The 18,677-nt window shown below is 39.6% G+C and overlaps 1 protein-coding gene across 1 annotated transcript in view; it reads left to right on the top strand.

Annotated features, from left to right (window-relative positions):
• Positions 1-18,677, top strand: part of CFAP20DC (CFAP20 domain containing) — a 204,478-nt gene that overhangs the window by 70,707 nt on the left and 115,094 nt on the right. The window contains 1 exon segment of the mRNA XM_078152116.1: positions 2,157-2,321. Coding sequence (XP_078008242.1) covers positions 2,157-2,321 — 165 coding nt within the window.

The following is an 18,677-nucleotide window of genomic DNA, read 5'->3' as shown; positions in this document are numbered from 1 at the left end:
CGGTCCATGGAGTCACGAAGAGTTGGCACTGCTGAACAACAACAGCAAAAACTAATTGGTTAAGCTGGAGGATGTCCATGAGCTTTCCCAGCTCTCAATCTGTTTCTTAGGTCATTCTGTCCAAGGCTCACACAGCCTTCAGACCTATTCCTTAATTCTGGGAGGAAGTTTGAGATGATGAAGTTTGAGCAGTATCATCAGCTGGACTGAGTTATTGTGGTTTGATTCTTGCTTTGATCTTACCCATAGCCAGATCAGCCCGTTTCTTCCACGAGACCTCTCTGCATACAAAAGACACAATAAATGCAGGAATAAAAAGCATATTGCCCAATGCAGTTGGATCTTTTCGGTGTGAGTTGGGTTCTGTGCTGTTCATTGTGTTGTGGGTCCAAGACTTAGAGGCCTGAAATTTGTTCTACTGTGTGTTGCCCCGTATCAAGAGCTGGTGGATTTTGTCATCTTGACGACGGTATTTCATAATATTTTTTTAGGTTTTGTGACAACATTTGGAATGAGGACTTAAGTACATTTAAAATCTTATGGGATTTTGGCAGTTTTTTTTCCCCTTAAAGTTCTGTTTTTTAGCATATACCATTAGAGCACTCTTAAAAATACTTGAGTTTCCATGATTCATTTTTTTAAGAAATCAAAATAATGCATTCTTTTTTTTCTGTGATGCCCTTAAATATAACCTCCAGAATAGCATTCTTGTTCTGCAGTGAAATCTGAGTTTATTGTCTGTGTTGGAATTGAGATGAAATATATTCTTCATAAAAAGGCATTTATAACCTCAGTACAGAGTTTGGTTAGCGTTTTTGCCAAATGTTTTCCGTTTTGACAGGTCGTCTGCCCACTGGTTCCATGTGGTTGGTATTTTGCCGTTCTTTATGGCAAACTAAAGAGGTAGAATGATATGGGTGGAAGTCTTGGACTGGCTCTTGTGAGAGACACAGACAGATGGACATCCATTCCAAAGTGCCCCCTGGTGCTGGTGTAATTCCAGGCAACTCGAGTTCCCTCTTCTGTAAAGTGCAGATAATATCCTTGGAAGCTCTGCATGAAAAGCACTTGGTAAAGCTCATTCAGTGGATAAATAGCAGCTCTTGTTGGTAGTGGTGGTAGTGAGGGTGCCATGCATGTAGGAGATGCTTGATGAATGTCGAAAGGAGGTTTGTTAGAAACTCTGTCAATCTACTGCATTGTCTTTCTCTGAGAGTCTGTGAGTTTATAGTCTAGACAACTCAGGAGTTCAGCTGGTTTATACTAAAGTGATTAATTTTCCTGCCTCCGTATAGACACTACTAGATGCCTCCTTGGGGCATAGAGGTGACCTTCTCGAAGGCCTGTACCAGTAGAGTACATGCTTCAGCATCTCCTGCCAGACGTGGCATGAGGGATGTTGTCTGACCCAGCTTGCTTAGTTGAGAAAGGTTGATAAGCAGGTTGGCTTATGGCTGATAATTTTTTAGCCACAACAAACTCTCTTACTGGCTGTGTGACCCTGGGAAAGTCGTATAACCACTGTCAGGGTGCCTCAGTTTCTTCAGATATAAAATGAGGATGATAGTAGCACCTGCCTCCCGGAGCTCTGATGAGCAAGTGAGATGATATTGGTGAAGTGCTTAGCACAGTGCCTGACGCCCAGGGGATGCACGTTCTTCCTTCTCCTTCAAAGACCGCCTGCTAAGTAATATTAGACCAGAGATCTCTATTGGTGGAGGGATGGCCCACACCATGACCGTTACAGATTTCAGAACATATTAAAGTAAAAATATTGATTTTCCTTACTGAGATTAGGAAATTCTATAAATAGGAAACTGCCGTCATCTGTCTGTATCATGAAACTTAAGATTTAACTGAGGCTATAGACTTATCATCACTTATTCATGTTTGTAAGATCCTCAGTTGAGAACAAGAAGGGCCCTCAGAGGCCATCCAGTCCAGTTTTAAATATTTCATATGTGTATGTACACACACACACACACACACACACACACACACTGGACAAGTCACTTTACCTCATTGTAGTAACCATGCTAGAGACAGAGAGAAAAAGAAAGACAGAGGTAGACATTTTATAGATCTAGAGAGCTCTACCTATGTGTTTATCCGTGAATTCATCATTGTAAAGTGAATTTTTTTTTCTTTGTTTCTAGATATATACGATGCTCCCTTTACAACAGACGGGCCTACAGGTATCATTCCTCGAAGCTGCCAGTTAACTACAGACGTACCTCAAGTCACCCAGCTGCTAAATATGACTAAGCTTCGCCAAACAGAAATGAAATTTGGAGGCCAGCCCTTAACATCAGCAGAGCCAGGTATGTTTTTAGAAGCCAAGACTAGAGATGCAGTCACTTATTTGAAGTAAATGAAGCCCTTGACTTTTACATTTTGTTATATAAAAGAAGCTAAAAACCGAAATATTAAATTGCTAACCAACTAATAAAAGTGAGGGGAAAATTTTGATTTTATGCTTCCTCTTCAATTAAGAAGGGTTAATTGATTTTTGCATGTATGAAGCTTTGAAATTGAGAAAATAATGTAGGCTGAAAGCAGCCCTAAATAAAACATTCAGTGTTTTTATGACAGGCCCATTCACTGTTGGTCTGTAAACCTCGTGTCATATCCTCATTGTTAGCTTTCAAACTCTTCACCAGATGCTTCCAGGTTGCTTTATTCTCCTTATGTTTTCCTGATTGCTGGCCTTTTCCCTTAGCTCTTTTGAGGAATACAACTTTGTGTCTCACTTATCTGGTGGCTCACATCTCTGAGCCTTTTGTTAAATCCAGTGGATGCTCATTAAATGTCTGCTGTGTTTTCAGTGCTATAACAGGTACTTTGGGGTCCACAAAAAAGCAGGACAGGTTCCTATTCTAGAACCTGCTGTATATCTGGGAAGAGAGACAAGAGAGACATGTGTGAAAACATGAAAGGACAATGCTAAAGTTAGGTGGAAATACCATACTACAAGTACATAAAGAAAAATGGAAAGGGAGAAATCACTGTAGACAATGGCCGTCAGAGAGGAATTGTACAGGAACGACATTTTAAGCAGAAGGCTGGCCATAACAGGGCTTGTATGCAGGATGGTTAGGAGGAGCCCAGTGTCCTTGAGCTAAAGGCTAGAGGGTTGTTGGGGGCAGCCATTAGAAGCAGCCTGTCTTGCCTGGCCCCTCCTAGCAAGGCTGATTTTAGTTATGGACAGTCTGCTGGAATGCTGTGCTTGGGAAATTCTTGTGGACGATCATCGAACCCTTGTTCCTTGTCTAGCTCCATGTTTTGTCTGCTGTCTGGCATTCACCTCCTGAAGCTTTTGCCTCCTGCTCCCTCCTGTCTTACAGCTTGTTAAATGTGTCTGGTTTTTGACGCTCTCTCTCCTGGTGCCTCTTGCACCGTGCCCCACCTGTTACCCTTTTTCTCTCTTTGACTTGTCTGTTTCTTGATAGGGGCTTAGAGTGTTCCATTATTGGTTATCTGTGTGTTGCAACTTCTTCTCTAAGCTTTGGCCTGTTCCATAAGAAGGAGAGCGTTCCATGAGCCACTATCCTCTACATCCTAGATGGTCAAGGGGAAACTATTGTCTAGAGGACCTTTAATGTCTGAATGAGGACTTTAGAGTGTACCTGATGCACACAGGAAGTCATTCCAGGTCAGAAACGTGCTGAAAGTTACACAAGATCATTCTGATAGCAGTGACCACATTGGATTAGAAGGGAGGAGGCTGTTGTAGTCATCAAGGGAGGAGGGATTGGTTTGTGACTGTCCCAGCTGTGAAGATAGCGATGAGAACAGGAGGGTTTGAATCTGGGAAAAATGAGAACTCTGGAAAAAAATAGCATGACCAGGAGTAGGGTTGGCTAGTGATAGGTAAGCAAAAGGGTGATCAGATGCACTCAAATGTTCTAGAGGAACAGGAACGTGGGAACATCTTTAATGAAAATGGGCAAGCTGGTGTAAACATTTTCAGATATCAGTTTACCACAGAGTTAGTGTGACTTGCAGTTGGGAAGAGCTAGGTTCAAATTCTGATTCTCTTTAGCTGGCTGCCTCTTTTCACGTCTGTAGTACCTACCTCACAGCATTATTATGAGGCTTAAAGAGGATAAATTTGTGTAATGTACAATGCAGCTTTCAAAGGGCAGTGTAATTGTCTGTTGTCACCGTGTATGTTAGCATATTTTTGACATTTTAGTCCTCATCTATCTTATTTGTCTTAAACTCTAAATTAGTGAGTGGTAACTGTAACCAGTAGTAGGCATGGTAGCTGGCCTTAATTTAAAGCTTGCTGAGTGCTTTCACTACTTTGTGTGATTAGATAGATCTTGGAAACAATCCTGTGAGTTGGGGATAGCAAGGACCATGGTAATGACTAACCTTAGAGGGTTGTTTCAAGGATCAAAGGAGACAGTCTAAAACATAATACAGGTGAGGGCTAACACAAAGTATGCCAACATAATACTATCTAAGATGAGTCCAAAATGTTGTGTCCTGATACCTGATGTTCATGGAGCACTTGGAAGTTTGGAAGGCATTTTCCAGACGTGCATGACTTCCTTTGAGCCCCACACCAGCCCTGGAGGGTGTCTACTTTAGCAGTTGTTCCTCCTGGGCCTCAGAAAAGTGACGGGACTTGTCCAGGGGTCCCACAGCGAGTAAGTCTCAGATGCAGGATTTAACCCTCAGGCTCTTCTGACATCAAGCCCAGTGCCTAGGCCTGGGCCTCCATTGTAACTCCCTCTGGAGTCTCTAGGATAGAATAAAATGGAAGCCATCAGGACTTAATAAACATTTTTGATGTTGGCGTTAGTCAGCCAGTCAACAGGCATTAAATGTCTCCTAAAAGAACTGCAACAGACAAAAATGAAGAAGTCTCTCTTTTATCATCTCTTTCTCTTTATGTATCTAACGATGATTTTCAGTAACAAATATTTGTTCAAATGCAGTTAAATAAAATTCAGATTTTTAGTGCTTTCAATTTTTATTGTCCTTCTTTTTCAATATTATAACAAATATTTATTTAAATAAAAATGCTGCCCTACATTGAGTATTTTTTATGTCACTTTTTACTTTAAAGTTCAAGGACACTCGTTATGCATTGGATTAAGAGGTCATTTGAGTGCCCCATTAATTCAGTTTTCTGCTTAAACTAAAACTCCCAGAATTTACCTCAGCCTGTCCCAGGGCGGCGTTAGACCATCTGTGCAGGGTTGTGAACACAGTATCCTAATGGATAAGAACATCTTGGTTGGGGCATGTACACAGAGAAGGGCTGAGGATGGCCCAGGCAGCATGGAACTTACCTCCCAAGAAGGCTTCTTGCAGCTCTTCTCTTTTCAGTCCATGCAGTGTGATGATGGCTCTAAAGGCTCCGTCACTTAGGATGCCCACTCAGGGTTGGGTGAGCATGTACGCTAACTTCTGATACCCTTTGCCACAAGCAATATTCTGACCTTTCAGCATTTGTTATCTTTTCATTTGGTGCAGTGAATAATTATTACACTGATTGTAGGAAGATTTGATTTGAAAGCCAGTGGCACGTGATGCCAGAGAGGTATCACAGGTTACCATCACCATGCAGGGAAGGGGCCACTTGTTACAGGGGTAGAACAAAGGCTGGCATTAGAGGCTGACCAGTTGCTCAGATCCCATCTTTCCACTTCCTTTCTTTGGCATCTTGGGTAAAGTACTTCCCAGCCTCACTTTCATCCCCTGATAACTTCAGAGACCTCTTCTAGTCCTAGCCTATCATCCCAAGGCCCAGCCCTAATAATCCATTCCTGTAGCTGACTTTAGGGAGTCTCTTCAATTTCCCAGGCCTCAATTTGATCATCTCTGAAGTGGAGGTGGAACTTGGACTACCTGTTTAATTGGATGGCTCTAAGAAACCTGCTCCATAAGCCTTAAGGCTATGGATAAATAGGAGTTATGTAAGGATTATTATCATGAATACTAAGGTTTTTTTTTTAATCATGGAAAAACCCAGGAAGTAATTTTTTTTGTTTGTTTGTTTCAAACAATTTTTTTTGCATGTACCAAAAGCTTGACTCCTACAGTGATTGAACTTCATGATGGAATGAATGTCTGCTCTCATGATCAATGAATAAGTGCAGGGAGCCAGTGTGGAGTAGTTGACAGAAAGCTAGCCTTGAAGCCAAGAAGACCTGGGTTCAAATCCTGATTCTGACACAGCAAGTCACTTAATGTCTTGGTACTCTCTACAACTTTCTAAAACTATAAGGTGTTGCGAAGGTGCCTCCTGCACAGAGTTTCCTCACCAGGGAGGTCCCTATGCCAGTGAAATCCCAAATCCAGATCCTGCCCTTCTCAGTTCATGGCTATAGAAACCCCAAGGCAGCAGACAACAGCAGCGTGTTTTAAAAGAAAGCTTTTTTTTTTTCAGTAAATACAAATACTCCAAAGGGTCTAGAGCTTTCCAGTATTTTGGTAACTGTCAATTAACTTGACAGAGAGCAGAAATGTTTTAAACATTCATTTTTATTTTTAAAATCGTTATGTTTCTAGTGAGGCATGATGCATGTAATATTGTTAAAAATGAAAACTTTTTTCCTTCAGTCCCTCCTTTATGAGAGCTGAGGACTGTTAGTGAGCAGAGAACTAGAAGAGGAGCTCACCATTTCTCACGGTACCCAAATTTAATGGAATTGGGAAAATCAGTTCTGATTGTTCAGATTGAGTCGTTGGCTCACTAATGACAAGATGCCCTAGTCCAGTAACCACAGATCAAGGCCAGTAATTTACTCCAACGTTAGCAGGTAGTTTGAATGAACATTTTTGTTCCTGGGCAGCAGCATTAGTGTTGGGGTTTTTTTGGGGGGTGGTTCTGGTAAGATGATACAGCCGTAAGGGGAAACAATATTTTCCTCTAGAACCATGATGTCATCTTCCTTCTATCTCTCACATTGACAAGCTCCTTATTGGAATCTGTATTGGTGTTTAGAGGAGGGTCAGAAGAAGAACAGCAGCTCAGCCTATCAAGTGTGATCCAAAATAGAGATAAAAGGAGTTTGGATTACTGACACCGAAAGAGAAAAAAAAAAACCAAGCAGTAAAATTATTTCAGATCCATTTCTAGCTGTCATTCAGCCTTGTCATTTAGTTGTGAATAAAATCAGCAGCACACTTGTCAGGTGCATCATTTCACAGCCATTGAAAGTGAAAACTTACTAAAAGAAATGAAGTGAACCTACTTCCTTTGTATTTTGAAGAGTTTTCTCTATCATTAATTTGCATGAAAGATAACGGGTTCTCTTACAGTTCAGTCCAACAAGCATTTATTAAGCACTTACAAGATGAACCATCCTGGGCTTTTCTTCTTACATAAATGTGAAAATGGAGTGTAAGCCTGGCTCTAAAAAGTTTGTTATGAGAAAGATGTCAGCAGCTGTTTGAAGAATAGAGTTCAGACTTCTGGTCACATGAGCAACAAACAAGATGGCAAGCTGGATGTTTTCTCAGATCCCCACAACCTCTCACACTTCTCCAAAACAGAAATTATTCACCAGAAATAAAGCAATCATCATTTCCATGGTTGGAATCCAAAAGAAGGTTTTAAAAAAAAAAAAGCAGAATCCAGGAATTGTTGCTCACTGAGCTCCCTTTCCTGACCTCCCAAGATACTGGCAGCAAGGCTGCACTAGCACACCCAAGGACATGATATAGGCTTACATCAAAACCCACCTCTACACCCTGGTCATCTCTCCTTCTTTCCAGTGCCATAGAGGTCTGAGCTCCAGGCTGTGGAAGTTTCCTCAGGCCTTGGCAACCAACTTGGCCAAAAACAAAAGCCAGCTGGTGGGTGCAGCCTAGAAGCACCAGTGCTGCAAAGCTCTGAACTGCCAGTTGCTCCAGGGAAAGCAAGGTATGAAATGTAGAAGCCGGGCCAAAGAAGTAAGGATCAGGCAGAGTGGGACAGGTCACCAGGACAGGACGCTGTGCTTGTGGAGAACTGACTATACAGCACTCCACCAAGCCTGAGGGAAGAGCACAGCATCCACTTTGGGCCAATTATGTCCACCCAAAAGTCAGTTGGGGCAGAGACATAGGCTGGTAAACTGTGGAATGTCTAATGTTGGGAAGATGCTGAGATGCTTTGAGATCCAGTCCTCAAGGAAACTATGAACAGAGTGGAGGCATTCAGAAGTAAATAATAAGGAAAATAAAAGGGAAAAAGAGCTGAAAGTACCAAAGATTCCAGGAAGAAGAAATCTTAAAGACCTTGAATATAAACAGATAAATCAATAGAAAAAAAGTAACCACAGAAAGAAATATGGCCTCCAGATCTAGTAAACAAGTTTAGGCATCTATGAATAAAACTACAGAATGAAAGAAAATGATCCAACCCTTGACGAGACAGAAGTCACAGATGAGGTTGAGAACATGAAACCACAACACACTGTTCTTGAGTGGTTGAAATGAGAATTGTGAGATCAGAATGTGTGTCCTACACGGCAAAAAGAATGAGCAGAATAGAACAACTTGAATCTGCAATGGCAAGCCTCTCCCAAGAAACAAGAGAGAGAACAGTAGACTGGGAATGGAAACACACAAAAGTGAAAGACCTGGAAGAAGAGAAGCAAAAAAATGAAACACTAAAATATGCTCACTACAATAAGCAAAATATGTAGATTTCAAGGCAGGCTGTGTAGAGACAACCTAAGGATCATAGAGCTGCCAGAAGAAGGTGATGGGACAAAAAGTCTTACCCCCACAATGAAGGAAATAACAGAAGATAACTGCCCAGAACTTACAGATGTAGAAAATGAAACCCCAATCGAAGGAATTCACAGATGACCTCCAGGAAAAATACAAAAAACAGAACGAACAAAAACTCATGGATGCGAACTCCAGGACCCCTACTGGTTAAATTTAACAATTCAATTCAGAAACAGTTTCTCTAAGTCATCAGAAGAAAGATCTTCAAAAACAAATGGAAGGACATTTGCATAATGCAATACTATTCTGCATCCACTAGAAAAGGAGGAGGGAATGGAATAATAGGTTCTGAAGAGCACTGCAGTTTAGCATGCAGACCAGGGTGACCTGTTCTGCCAATCTGAACCTAATTACGTGGGACAAAATATAGACATTAAATAATAAAAAAATTTTGAACATTATTTAGAGCTAAAGAAATGGTTTTTTTTTCTTGAAGACCCCAAGCAGCAGAAATGAAGGAAGATTTAATAAATACAGCCAACAATGGCACCAGAATAACAAGGATGATAGAAATCTGCAATGAAGAAAAATTGAGTTAAAGAATTCCAAGCATGATCGACTTATCAGCAAGGCTAGCAATGGCCAGTAAATGGGATCTAGGGCTCCTCAGTAGCCAAGGATGCATGTGACAATCAAGGCTGTTCTTTTGCAGTCACAAAGAGGAAAAGAGACAGTGACAACATTCTGGCATAACAGAAGAGGATCTCATTTTTTAACCACAAGTTGTGTCAGCTTATCACCAGGTGGACTAACATTCTCTAGAATGTTGATTGGCAATTTCTGAGGGAGAACAGGACACTTGTGATCTATAAGCTAGCAAATTCTAAAAGCTTACGGTATAGCTGAGGACATTGCATCTGGAAGCTCTTGAGAAGGAGGACCTATTGGGTGGAGGTGGGTGGCTTGTGTTACAAAATAGGGGATTTAGTAGCTGCAGACTTAAGGAGTTCAGAGGTGGTTTAAGTTCAGATACTGAAAGAAAGTAATACGTAGCAGCTTTTTTATTAATACATAGTGCTTAAGCCTTAATAAAATAATACAAAGTAAAGTGGGGTATCAATTTTCAATTCCATAACAGAAAGACCAGTAAGATACTTCTTTCTAATTGTACACAGAGAAACAGGGGTGAAAGCAGAAATCTGGTTGAGTTAACAGTGGAAAAATCAACCAGGAGCATTATGGACAGAACCTGGAAGCACCTTGTCTACAGGTGAAAACTTCTTTTGTGAGACTATGTTACAAAATGGGAGGGTACATGAAAGGAAGCTGGGGGTTAGAGAAGAGGGAATGATGCACCAGGGTCAATCATAGGCTAAAAATGAGGGGAAGGTGACCTCTTTGATCTCAGAAATGAGAAGTGCCTTAAGGGGAGTAGATAAAAAGGAAGGGAATTGAAAAGGGGAGAAAAGGAAGGTGGCCTTACTTTGGAAGTGGGAGGGAGTTCCACGGATGAGTGCCGCTATGGGTGAAAGGAGAAGGGGCCTTATACTGGATGAGCCCGGGGGATTTGGTGCCTGAAAAGTCTACTTGTCCAGGGAGGGGAGAGTTGGAACCCCTGAGGATAACTGGCAGCTGGAGGAACAGAAAAGCATTGACTGATGAAGATTTCTAGGCAAGTGTAGGGGTAAAAAAATCAACAAGAGAGGATATAGATCAGTGGGGTAGGGAGAGGGGAAGGTACCCACCATGGGGCAGTGTCCTCTTTGACACCTGCAATAATAAGCATTGTCCTGAGAGTAAGGAGCAATGGAAAAGGGGAATTCACAGAGTATAAGCCCTACTAAGACAATAGCAGAAAGCTCTTGAAGGGCAGAACCTAGAATGGATACCTTGGAAACTTTGATTGTTTAAAGAATACTGAGAAAAGAAAGAGATCGGATAATTATAGGGCCACGAATCAGAATGAGAGTCTAGAGTAAATAGAACAAGAAGGTGGACAAAGAACAGAATAAATGAAATCTTTTTTTGAAAGGGTTGCAAAAAAATGAAATTTTAAAAACTAAGAAACAGGAATAGTTAAAAGGGGGGAAAGAAAGGAGGAACTTACTATACTAAGACAAAAAAAGAGGGAGGAGAAATATGTAACCTGATAAAAAAGAGAAGAACTTATTTAAAAGAATATATAGACATATAGATCTGGCAGTGGTATTGCTGGGTCAAAGGGTATGCACAGTTTTATAGTCCTTTGAGCATAGTTCCAGCTCGCTCTCTAGAATGGCTGAATCAGTTCACAGGTCCACCAACAGTGCATTAGTGTCTGTGGCATTCTTTTAAGCTAAACATCCTACAGTGTGTAAACATAGAGGGACCTTTTTTTTTAAATATAAAAAGCAGCTATCTAAAACTGAAAACAAACATCATAGGCAATAAGGATATACTAGAAGCTAGTCTAGTAATTGTGGGAGTGAAGCAAAGATAACCTGTTCTCCCCAGTATTTTTTGATATAATGCTGGAAATGATAGCAATGGCAGTAAGCCAAAAGATACGAATTAAAGGAATATACACAGGTAAAAAAGAGATAAAACTGTCCCTATTTGCTGGCGATGGGATGGTTTACTTGGAAAATCCCAGGAAATCAGCAAAGATGCTAATTGAGATAATCAGTAGCTTCAGCAGTTCCAAGGTACAAAATAAATCCTCCAAAATTAAGAGCATTTCTGTAAAATAATAAAACACAAGAAGCAATAATAGAAAAGGAAATCCCATTCCAAATAACTGTGAAATGCATAGAACATCTGGGATCAGCCTTCCAAAGCTCACAAAAGACTTGTGTATACTCAGTCACAGTATGCTCCTTGAAGAATTAAATGACAACCTGGATAGCTGGATGAATATTCAGTGTTCATGGCCAGGCCAGGCCAACATAATGAAAATGACAATACTGTCAACATTAGTGTATACTTTTATTGCTATACTAATCAAATTACCAAAAGGCTACTTTACTGAGCTTGATAATAACAAAATTCAGTTGGAAAAATAAAAGGTCTAGAAAAACAAATCATGAAAAGAAGGATGAAGGGAAAGGTAGCATTTCCAATCCTCAAACTACATTATAAAGCAGCAGTCATGAAAACCATCTGGAATTGGTTAAAGAATAGAGGATAAATCAGTGGAACAGACTAGATAAGGGAGATTCAGAAATAAGAGAACTTTGTAACCCTGTGTTTGATAATATCCATGTTGGATAAAAACTTCGGGGAAAACTGGAAAGCAGTTTGGCAGAAATTAGCCTTAGACCAAGAGCTTACACCATAATATATTTTAAATGGATATGTGATATCATTGTTATTATTATTATTATTATTGCAGTTACTAATTGATGGGAACATTTTATCTTTTATATTTACATATTAACATTTGAAAATATCATGGAAGGAAATCCCAAATTATGTCAGGGAAATTCAAGGTTATAAAACTGTACCTACAGTATGTGCAGAACTGGCTGATTATCTCCATTCCTGGTGATAAATAAATTCTCTTTTTTGAAGTATGTCTTCATCATTACCTGAGTCGATAAAAGGGTTTCTTTATCAGAAAACTTTCTCTTCCTATTAACAGCAAAGTACATAAACTGGTCTAATCTCAGCCTCTTAATAAAAAATTTTGAGAGAGAAATAATATCTTATGCTTTATTGCTTTTTTGCCTTGTTGATATATGTTAACTGAGAATACTGATAATGTTTTTACATTGTCTTAGAGAAAGGTTATATATTTTCAGTATTTAATATTAGTTTATATTCTTTTTAAATCAGTCTTAGATTGTTGTTAATGAAAGGAATTAATTCATCACAGTTCAAAATGTTATAGTTTTGTAAGCCTGGATACACCCTCCTGTGGCACAGATAACTTCTGTGGTGTCTGGGGTGTGCTTGTTAAAGAAGTAAAAAGCAGCCTGGATAGCTCTACGAATATTCAGTGTTAGTTGCTGTTCCACCTTTATCCTTTCTTCTTTTTATTATTTGACTGTCTAGATCTTTAATTTTTCCAACAGAATTTTGTTACTACTTTATCTTCCTGGATGGCAGACATGCAGTGTGTCACTCCATCTCTGCCCAAAGCCTTTTTAACTTGTGAACACTGGCCAACACCGAAGCTCTGGTAGGAAAGCTTTGGAGAACCCTGGGTTATCTCGGTGCTATGATGAAGCATCAAAGGGAAATCTTAGTAGAGGCCAAACCTTAGTATTGGTTTTAATTGTACTCAGAAGTTTTGCTGGAAGTTGAGAGATTAAACTCAGTCAGGGCTATTCCCTCTTTGTTCAAATCTTTCACTTTCTTTGACCATCTCAAACTCAGTATGTCCAAAATTGTACTCATTCTAAACTGCCCTCTTCCTGTCAAGGGCACCACCCCACTCCCAGTCACTCAGGCTCGCAGCCTTGTTGTCCTTCTACATTTAGCCCACATTTTCTGTCCATTGCCAGGTTTTATCACTCGTACCATCCCAACATCTCTTGGATATGCTCCCTTCCCAAACTGGCCCTTCCTTCCTTTCCAGTCTCACACTTAATCCCTGCTGTCTACTCTAGATCCAGCAACACTGGCCTTCTGTTTCTTACTCATGACATTCCATCTCTGTACACTTGGCCTTTTCCCTGGTTATCCCCCATGCCTGGAAAACTCATTCTCCTCACTCTGTCTCCTGGTTCCCCTGGTTTCCTTTCTTTCCTAATCTCCTACCACTGCTGCTAGTGTCTTCCCTGAGATTATCTCCCATAAATGCTCTGCGTATCTTATTTAGACCTAGTGATTTACAGGCTGTCTCCGTTTTAGACTGTGAGCTCCTGTGCTTTTGTCCATCTTTGTCTCTCCAGCACTTAGCACCAGGGCCTGTCACGTAAGAGGGGCTTAATATGCTTGCTGATGATAATGATACTCTTTTCCAGCTTTCATTCTTTATACTCTCTGGAAACTGCCAGTTTTATATAATCTGACATTATTTTCCCTATTCCATCTGTTCTGTTCTTTAGATTACTGCCTCGTTAATTCTCATAGCAACCGTTTGAATTATATTCATGGAATTCTGCTAATTATATGAAGAGGCCTTAACATACTCACTTGATATAGGATAGAATGAAAGTCTTGGTTAAGTAATTTTCAAAAGTTACATAGTAAATAAGTGTAAGAGATGGAAGTCGCTTCCCATCATCTAGTGCCATTCATTTAGTCAAGCTTTCTGAGTTTCTTAAGGTGATACAATTCTTTATGAGTTAGCATATGAAAACGATCAAATTCCCAAAGCCAAGCATCTAGCGTCAAGTTTAATACTGACTTTATTGTCACATAGCACAAAGAAGCTGTAAGCGTGACCCCCTCAGTGGTTAAAGTTGAATATTCAGCAGCTTTTTATAGGTTAAGCTTTGAAAACCCTAGAAACTTCAGTGATTAAATAATTAGAACATTGTATCTTGAGACAGAAATTAATGTGTATTTTTTCAAAAGACAATTAGAATGTAGGCCCTTAGGTTTTACCATTTAACTGTGAAGGCATGTACCCCTCCAAAAAGTAGTAAAATAATTAATGGTAATGTCTTTGACCTACACTAAGTTCGTTTTCAGCAAACTTGAGAAAATGAAATGCCTAAAGTGATAATTTAATCTGATCTCTATTTTTAAGCTTGTTATTGTGAATACCAGTTTCCATTCTTAAGGCCATCCTTTCAGAATCCAAAAAGTGAGAGATTTTGCACCTAAAAATTTCTGTTACTGTAAGTTTAATGACTTAGAAACTGTCCATTAAACTTTATCTTTATTTTCTTAAAGGATCAAACAGTATTTTCAACTCTGACAATTTTATGATGATAATAACCTGGCTCTTTTTGTATTTATATACTTCTTTGGTACTACAGTGGTTCTGTAATCTCTCTGATGTGTATATGTCTTCCATTGGTGACATATGCAAGCCATCCGTGTCTTTTCATCTGGAGAAAATCTTTTCCATGTTCTTCCATAGTTCCTCCTCAGAATATCTACCCAGTTTGCTACGAGTCTTCCTCTTAATCTTTTCCCATTGTGTGGGTCTTGTTGCAATATTCAGGCTATCAGTAGTTCATGCATTGCTCTTACTATGTGACCAGCTGACCCCCACTTCCAGTTACGCGTTTCTTGAATGATTTCTTTGATGTCTTAGATGTAGGTGTATCTCTCCTCTGACCTTTAGGTCAGTGTAACTTTGAGTCTTAGGAAGATTAGGGTGTTCCAAAATGGATAACTAGCATCAAAGAGAACATTTACATGAGATTATTTTTGCGTCAGAGAACACCTGGCAGTAGTTGAAACACCATTCTCTGGTCATCTCTTCAACTCAGGTTCCAACTCATCACCCATCTGAAATGCCAGCCTAAGACAGCAAAACTTCTGGGCGTGGTCAGGGGACTGGCCGCCTAACAGTATGGGATTGCATGGAAAATAGGCATTGTTCATCCATTTTGGTTTTTTTTTGCTCTGTGGCCTTTTGGGTTGATCTTTCGATTACAGGCAGCTAGTTGGTGCAATGTGTAAAGCACTGGACCTGGAGTTGGGAAGACCTCACAGCTGTGTGACCCTGAACAAGTTACTTAACTTCTGCCTTCATTTATACATCTGTTAAAAGTGGGGATAATAATAATACCTACCTCCTGGCTTGTTGTGAAGATCAAATGAGATCATGTTTGTGAAGTGCTTGCAACTTTCAAAGTGCCATAGTAAATGCTGCCTGTGATTATTATTATTAATTAACCTGATCAGACGTTGCGTGGCATGGTAGATGGAGAGCAAGTCAGGAGAAACTGGGTTCAAAACTGCCTCTAACACATACTGGCTGTGTGATCTTTATCCGGTCACAGGCTCTAAATAATAATAGTGATGATGATGAGAGCAATAATAGCAACAGTAATTGTAATCATAGTAATAGTAAATAGCATTTATATTGTACTTTAAGTTTTACAAACGGGCTTTATATATATTTACTCATTTGATCTTTACAACAACCTTATGGGATAGGTGCTGCTTGAATCCTCATTTTACAGATGGGAAAACTGAGGCTCGGAGCTGCTAAGTGACTTGCCCAGGGTTACATGGCCGGTATGTCTGAGGCAGGATTGGAACTTGTGGCTTCCTGACTCAAAGTCCAGGCATCTATCCACTGTGCCACCTAGCTGCCTCTACTTCTCTAAGACTGTAATTTGTAGAAAATGCTGGGGCAGCTAGGTGGTGCAGTGGATAGATGCCTGGACTTTGAGTCAGGAAGCCACAAGTTCCAACTCTCCAGCCTTGGAGTCAGGAGGATCTGAGTTCAAATCCAGCCTCAGACACATAACACTCAGTAGCTGTGTGACTCTGGGCAAGTCACTTAACCCCAGGTGCCTCACTAAGAAAAAAAATGAAAGAAAGAAAGAAAGAAAGAAAGAAAGAAAGAAAGAAAGAAAGAAAGAAAAGAAAAAGAAAGAAAGAAAGAAAGCAAGCTCCAGCTTGCATTGGTAGAAGCAGTTTCTTGAAATCAAATCATAAGCCATTCTCTTTTTCTCTTTGAGGGAGACTGGTAATGTTGTGGGGTAGGTCTTGGATTCTATAATACAAATGCAGTGATGAAGTAATACCTATTCTCAAGGCACTTACATAAAAATACATATGTCCTAAATGTAAAGGTAATGTTTAGTAGGGTCTCACTCTCTAAGAGGAATGTATTTCACAAGGTATTTAGGAAGATTTTATTTGGAATAATACTTTTGGCCATGATCTTTGGATTTGGACATAGTTTTTTGTCTATTTGCAGAAATCCTAGGGAATTTTCTTGTGTTATTTACCAGAGTATTATATTCAGGTTTTTCAATTTGTCATGTTCTTCTTGGAGATCTGTAATGTTTGAAGCATATCTTTAAGTGCCATCTTGAAGGTCAGTAGCTTTGGCCAATACAGAATTCATGGATTTTTAAAAGAACATTGTTGCCTTTTCTACCAAATTTTCCTGTTTTTTAATATGTTCATTTTCAGATTTGAGAATCTACTTTTTTGGGAAAGTTCTATATCTCATATTAATTTTTCCTACTTCTAGGAAGCTAGGTGGTGGAGTGGATAAAGTATTGAGCCTGGAATGAGGAAGACCTGAGTTCTAATGTGGCCTCAGACACTTACAAGCTTTTTTTTTTTCAATTGAGAAATCATTTTCATATAAAACAGAAACACTCAAAAAAAATGTCCATTTGTCCTTATGTTTACATTATTACAATACTTGTCAAATATTTACATTATCCAACATTTTAGGCAGTATGGTTAAGTATGTTTCTTACAAGGCATCAAGCCCTGTACTAGTAGACCATGGCTGGTAAGCGTCTCAGGCCAGATTTGTGTTACCAGATTACTTTTTTGTGTTACCATGGGCAAGTCGTCTGATCCGGTTTGCTTTAGTTTCCTTATCTGTAAAATGGGGATAATAATAGCACCTACTTCCTAGGGTTGTTGTGAGGATCAAGTGAGATCTTATTTGTAAAGTGTATAGTGCAGTTCCTAGCACATAGTAGGAGCTTAATAAATTATTATTACTTTATTATTGTTATACTTATTACATTGCTATTTGCATCTTTTAATTCTGTATGGAGAGCTCTGATTTCCAACCTAAATTTATTTGATCTTTGAAAAAATTTTCTTTCCTTTTTGAACCATTCTGCATTTTCTTAACTAATTTTCTATGATTTCTGGAGAATTCTGAGGCTTATATATTTTATCAAGTAATTGTGGTAAATTTTCCTTTATAATACATTTTCAGTGTGCTCTGGTTTCTCTTTGAGATTTTGTTCATTCTTCCTTTTGTTTTTATGACTTTCTCTACTGCTTTACTGAGTTATGAGCTAGGTTTTTATTTAGGCTTTTTCCCTCTTTACCTTTTGGTTTATCAGCCTTTCTTTTATATTCTCCATCGCTCCCTCTGGTTTCCCTCTTCATTCTTTGGCCTCTCCCTCTTCCACTACTGCACAGATGACCAAGCATGTGCTGCTGGACATCCTCAGTCTCTTCACTTCGGCGTGCCTTTCTTGGATGAATTCTCCAGGGAAAGAACTAGCCCTAGCTGGATTTCTAGTTTCCTTTCTCTCAAGTCTAATATTTCTCCTCTGAGCACAGCTCTTCTTTTCTACCCTGCCCATATCTCTGCTCTCTTCTTTTCCCCTTCCTGCATACCCCAGTAATTCTCCTTTTTGTTCATGTGGCTGAGTAGAATCGGTGTCTGACTCCACACCCAGTGTAATTTGTTGGAAAATGTTAATGGTGCTTTAAAACGATAACTTTGGAGAAGGCATTGGCTTGACCAGATACATTCAGGAAGTGACAGAGTTTTAAAGAGTCCTCATTGTTAGATCTTCAAAGTAGCTGAAAAAGAGGGCAGGTTCTAAAATACTAGAAAAGGGCACAGATGTGGATTTTTGTGTCCTTATCAGTGTGATCAGTACAGAGCCTAACCTGTCCACTCCTCATCCTCTGTAATTCCTCCCTGCTTCTCATCATTAATTTTTTCTAGAGGATTGCTCTTATGCATTAGAGGCCTTCCTCTTAGCCTTTTACATTTTGTCCAGCCTTTGGGCTACCAGTCCGTATTTCACAATAAGCCTCCTCCTTTTCCTGATCATGCCTTTCATGTGTAAAAATTTTTTTTAATTAAATTGACAGAAATGTGCTACAACTTACTTACGCCTTCCACGTGTGTGGCCTTTGCCTTTTGCGTCATCTGCAATGTATTCCATGAATCAAAAGCACATAGTATCATAGGGAGACTATTGACGTTCAAGAAACTTTTGTGTGTGTGCCAAAGAACAGTTTGGGATTGTTGAAAACAGTGCACATTTTTAATGCAAAATATGAGTTGCAACTCAGGATGCTTTTAGCACTAATAAAAGAACCAGTTGAAAAGGTGTCAGCAGTTATCAACCCCATATGCCTGCTTTCTCTCTTGCAAATCTTTATGAAAATGC

The sequence above is a fragment of the Phascolarctos cinereus genome, unplaced genomic scaffold (genome assembly GCF_003287225.1).
Source record: "Phascolarctos cinereus isolate Bilbo 61053 unplaced genomic scaffold, phaCin_HiC Scaffold_4;HRSCAF=312, whole genome shotgun sequence".
NCBI classification, from domain to species: Eukaryota; Metazoa; Chordata; class Mammalia; order Diprotodontia; family Phascolarctidae; genus Phascolarctos; species Phascolarctos cinereus.
The sequence above is the reverse complement of the archived record's forward strand: the minus strand, read 5'-3'. Positions and strand labels throughout refer to the sequence as shown.